This window comes from Apium graveolens, chromosome 9 (assembly GCF_009905375.1).
Source record: "Apium graveolens cultivar Ventura chromosome 9, ASM990537v1, whole genome shotgun sequence".
Taxonomy (NCBI): Eukaryota; Viridiplantae; Streptophyta; class Magnoliopsida; order Apiales; family Apiaceae; genus Apium; species Apium graveolens.
In genome coordinates, this window is record NC_133655.1 from 243,941,619 (window position 1) to 243,947,474 (window position 5,856).

The 5,856-nt window shown below is 35.2% G+C and overlaps 1 protein-coding gene across 1 annotated transcript; it reads right to left on the minus strand.

Annotated features, from left to right (window-relative positions):
* Positions 1 to 1,639: 1,639 nt before the first annotated feature.
* Positions 1,640 to 4,440, minus strand: LOC141682992 (putative metal-nicotianamine transporter YSL7). The gene is made up of 6 exons (XM_074487676.1): positions 4,030 to 4,440; positions 3,693 to 3,856; positions 3,493 to 3,590; positions 3,253 to 3,387; positions 2,971 to 3,160; positions 1,640 to 2,865 (listed from the first exon to the last, which is right to left on the minus strand). Exons 1-6 carry the CDS (start codon positions 4,409 to 4,411, stop codon positions 1,783 to 1,785), a joined length of 2,052 nt encoding a protein of 683 aa, XP_074343777.1. The 5' UTR covers positions 4,412 to 4,440; the 3' UTR covers positions 1,640 to 1,782.
* Positions 4,441 to 5,856: the final 1,416 nt, after the last annotated feature.

The following is a 5,856-nucleotide window of genomic DNA, read 5'->3' on the forward strand; positions in this document are numbered from 1 at the left end:
GCTGAACAATTTTTTTTAACACCCGATAGTATTCCGTTAACTGGTATAGACGGACGTTAATTTCAGAAGGGTAAATATGTAAAAACGTAAGTTAAGGACTCTATACTTACAAATACAATACTTACGAATACATGTATATAATGTATATATAGCGGTAAACAAAATGGGCCTTGCGAATGGATGCGACCAAAATGGGAAACAAATATACGATCCAGGAAGGGTGGAGGCGTGCTATCAGTGCAAGGAAGGGTATCATCAATGCAAGTACTCAGTACATGCTTATCAAAAAGAGCAACACATATGCATCTCTGGTCCTGGGCATATCCACAACAATGCTTTCAACTACAATTTTTATTTTCAGGATTTTCTTCTGAATTCATCTCGTTCATTACAACACTGCAATCAGAATCAGAAGGCTGAGTTTTATCACCATCTAAATTAAAAGTCTGAGCTCTGCTACTTATTGGTCTCCTCTAAATGTTGGGCGTTCAAGTCTGATTTGATGAGCTTAAAACATCTATCTTCATGTCTTGCTTTTCCAACAAGTGTATTATCAGTAAAACTGGTAACCTCTATCAAAGTGGAACAGTTGTCCCTATCGACTCCCAGTTTCCCAACTCATTGAAACACTGGCTGGCATCTAAAGCTACCCCTTGTCTATCCCAGTGCGTCTCCCAGTTATCAACTTTTTCAGGACACTGGCTACTACTGTCTAACACGTTTCCTTCACTTCCACTGCTAACGAACAAGGCCTACATGAAGACTCAAATTCCATATTAGACTTGTCCACAGGACGACAAGAGTTCAAAGGTTCAGTCCAAAAGTATTCATCTTTCATTCTTTCTCCAAACTATCACACTCAGATGAATTTTTGAACAATGAACTCCATGTTTTTTGTGGAAGGTGGGTGCCTGCATTATCTTTTTCCTTTTGTACAACAATATATTCTGATAAACTTTTGAACAATGAGGTCCAAGCTTTGGGCGAGATGGAAGTGTGTGCATCACTAACAACCCCCTTGTCACTCAACATACATGATTCTCTTTCATATGTCTTATATCGAAAGCAGGTGATGGAGGTCGTCGTCGTCAGGTGGTGGAGGATCAGTCGATGGACCTGCAACACCGACATGACGTCCCACATTACCTGTATTTGTGAAGCCCTTAAGGTCCTTTACCCCTTATTCAAGAACAGAATCAAGTCCTTCCAGCAGATCTTCTCGTAATTAGGGATGTAACATGTATTTGTAAGTATAGAGTCCTTAACTTATGTTTTTACATATTTACGCTTCTGAAATTAATGCCCGTCTATGCCAGTTAACAGAATGCTATTGTGCGTTTAAAAAAAATTATTCAGCCACTCCCGTGATAGTTTCTATAATTGAGCTATTTTCCTGTTAAAAAATAATAGTTGGAGCCACCTCCGTGCAATTAAGTCTTGTTTTATTTAGCCACCTTAATTAGATGTTTTATTTTTCATTTAATTATAACGCATGATCACATGTTTTATTTTACGCTGCAGTTAGCATACAATCATAAACTATTTTCTTTTTGTCATACAATCTTAAACTATTAAGCATGCGCTAAAAATATATTTTCACAGCAGTTAGAATAAAAAAACAAGCTTGTACGCGGAGAAGAAAATGTAAATGTAAATGTATTCAATTTTAGTCCGAACAGAAAGGATGCAAATTAACACTACATATACTAGAATCTATTGCCAACATATATGTACATATTAAAGAATGCCTCGGCAATGCAGCAGATAATCAAGAGTCATCCTTCAGTTCCCCAATAATTTATCCACTCTACCATTGGCAGCAGCTGATAAGAACTTCATGCACACAGGAGGCTGTAAACCGGCCAAAGCCAAAATAGCTGCAGGAATACCCCAGAGTGAATCACCACAAATCAAACCAGATGCTACAGCTGGTGCAAACGCTCTCGCCTTTTTCTTATCTTTCAATTCCCAGAGGAAGAGGATCAAACTTCCGACGCACATGTCAATGGCAAAGTATGCACCGAGATAAAATGGGATTGCCATGCACATTGGACTAGGAACGAACCTATAGAGCCTGTAATTGGTTTCATACTTCTTCAATAATTCAATGATGATATCGATAACTATGGCAGCTATGAAGAAACCAATAGCAAGTTTAAGACAATTCTTCGGAAGAGAAGAGAAGCCTTCTACTCCAAGGAGGGCAATACCACGGTACATCAACCCGTATGGTGCTGGATATGATCCCTCTGGATCACCTACAGTAAAGGCTTTGTAGAAGATCCAGAATACCAAAGGTGTAATGAAGCATCCCATGGCAGTTCCAAGAATTTGGCTGAAGAACATAGAACGAGGTGATGCTAAGGTTAGGTAGCCTGTCTTGAAGTCTTGCATAAGATCAGAGGCAGTTGAAACAATGCTCATCATCAAACCACATGAAGCTAGACCAGCAAGGATGCCACCGTCTTCAAGCCCAACCCAAGCACTGAATATCAGGATAGCAAGTTTTCCATAGTTGGAGGCTAGAGACCAATCACTGAGGCCACAACCATAGGCATTGCAGAAGGCCAAAACTGGAGCTATCAAGTAAGCGACCAGTATGTGGTACCATTTCAACTGAGGAAATATATGTGGTACTGCGAGGATAGATAAGAGCGCCAAAACTACATAACCACCTATAGCAACTGCATTTGGAATTTGATCTTTCAAGAAATACTCTTTTCTTATTTTCTGGTCATAGCTCTCAACTTCTTCTGAGGCCTCAGAACATTTTCGTTTCTTTGCGAAACTGAAGATGGTTGAAGTAAGCATGTAGACCACATGAAAGAGGCCATCACCGAGCATCATTGCAATAGCAAGAAACACCTGTAGAGATAATATGAATATCATTATACTAGCACATCTATATAGAAACAGATTGAGACTATTTTAGGGATATTTTGTATGAATATGAATTATGTATGAGCATACCCTGTATCCTTGAATGCCGTGGAGGCTACTGGCTGGCAAATCAGCATTATACCAGTCGCCTTTCTTAGCTTCAATAGCCGGCCACATTATACCCCATGAGAGTATACCTCCAAGCAACAACGATATGTTGATCATGTATGGACATATCATACCAACACCAACATATGTGGCCGAAAAATCAAAGTAAAACCTGAAAACAAAGTTAATCGTATTAATTTCATACAATAATGTCACAGAAATCAGCATATTCCTAGAGGCAAATTAGTTTATGTTCTGCTATACCTCTTAGCGTAAGCTTGGAGACCAAAGGTCGGAAAGCTATTGAATCCACAACCATCAGCAGCTGTCCAGAACCACTGAAAGAACCCCCATGCGAAGCTGATCCCAGAGTATCTGAATAGCGTCATGACTTGTTTTCTGTGTCGGACAAGAAAATTTAGTAATAACACAAATAGACTGTAAAAAATCATCAATCAAAACAATAAAAGAATGTAATAATAAAAATAATTATTCATTGCTTACTTTGCTAGCTTTGCTCCTTTAGGGGTGTGGAAACTGTTGATGAGGTAGGCAGTCGCTGTTCCACTGGGATACGTTAGTTTATACCTCAATATCATCATCTGTCCAAAATAATAATCACGGAAATTCATGAGTTAATTGTAACCAAAAGTAATGCTAATCAATCCAAATAATGATCAAACTGCGCTCATAAATTCATCTACCTTTCTTAGAGGCACAATCGTGAACAGACCAACGAAGCTAACCAGAAAGAGATAGGCCATGATCCAACCAAGGGAGAGCGCCCTGACATTATTCGGGGTGTTCCCTGCATCTGCCTGAGCAGCTATAATTCTACTCATCCCCAGTATATAACTTCCAGTACCACCTGTCAAACATACAAATATAAGACAATTTTTTCCGAGTAAAGAATCACATAACAATCGCTTGTAGGTGCACAATTCAATTTATATTCCACACTTTACATTATGGCATGTGAATATGATATAGATTGAAACACATAAATAAATAAATCACAAAGGAAAGAAATCCAGAACATACTGCTAAATGCAATCCCAGAGGAGGCAACAACACAAGTCTGAACAACAGTATTCTCTTGTCGCGTAAACGGTTGCTTCAAAAACCCACACTTTTCAGAAATAACAGTCCACGCCTTGATCAGTGCATACCCCAACAACCCAGCAGCAACGTTCAACGAAGGAATAACACCAGTGGTTAAATTCAGCTTACAAACAATAACATTAAAAATCACACTCAATGCAAAGCTAACAGCTATAGCCCGAAACGTGAGTTGATCCCTCCAGTGTGGTACTTCTGTAGCCTTAAAAGCCTCCTCCATCGACGGTATCGTAGCCGTCTGATCAGCCTGCTGATCATGATCATCACCACATTCTCCTGAACCTGAAGCATTCCCTCTCACCATGGCGGCTAGGCTTAAAATCTAGTTTTAACCCTAAAGAATATATATATATATATATATATATATATTGAAATACACTTTGTTTACTGATTTTATATATTCAGCCCCCGGTGGCAGAGACAGAATATGATTAGGAGTACTATGCAACTGAAAACTCCTGATGTAAAGCGGATCGACGGGAATTTATAGACTGCTTAGGAGTAGTCGATATATATCATACACCAATAGATTAGTACAGATTTTGTTTTTGAGGGAAACGATTAGTACACATATTATTTTGTAATAATCTTTTTTTACCTTTTTTATTGCTTTTTTCTAAAAACCAGACTTCTATATATCCATATGTTAAGTTAATACAAGAGTAAAAATTACTTTAATACTGGTCTCCAGCCGTGCGATGCCCTTGTTTTAAATAATTGTCATTTTATTATTTGTATTTTGATATTTTATTAATTATATTTGTTAAAAAAGTAAGTATATCTGAATAAGTATAACCAGATATATCTTTCATTATATTTTAATAACTATTTATAATAATTAGATATTAAAATAAATAAGTTTATACATTGACACAGTAATTGAATACTGCAAAATATATATCCGGCCCAATTAAATAGGTCATGCATTTCAATTATGATATTTTAATTTACAATTAATTAGATTGTTGATAAGATTCAAATATTTTACTAATTTTATACGATTACTATTATATCTAATTATATATTTGATTTAAAAATTTCAATGATTATAATTTACGCAATAAAACTATAACCAATTATAATCGGTGATTGAAGTGACTTTTTATTACTGATTTAGCGTGATATAAGTACCTTATAGTGCTAATATTGACATGGTATATATTCTCACAAACTTTCAGTTTGAGATCAGTTTCAAAATGTATAATGAGAGTTGAGACATATGCAATTTATCAATTGAGGCGGATATGAAAGTATAAGTCAATGTCTAATTATTATTTTTATCTTGTAATTTATAAGAACGTGTGCTATACATAGATTATTTTTTATATATTTTTTAAACTTATTTATATTTGAAATATTAAAATATGAAACTTGTCATTTAAGATATTTAATAATATTATTTGATAATAATTAAACGTACACATATGTATGTAAGTGATATCCTTGAATTAAGATGTATCTTATAAAAAATAGTGATATCTAATTTTATTGATATTTATAGATGTGTATACAGATGATAATAATGTTTTAATTAAAAGATAAATTTTAATATTGATTATAGTAAAAATTACCCTTAATTTGATTTTTGTCTTGTTTTGACTCGGATCAATTCTACCCATTATTTTGTTATAGTCTAAGATACATTATACCGACTAAATTCAACTAATTATTTTCAACTTTAATTTAATTTGTTTAAGTTTAAATATATGATATAATTATTTTAGCCCGTGTAAAAATATATTATTTTAT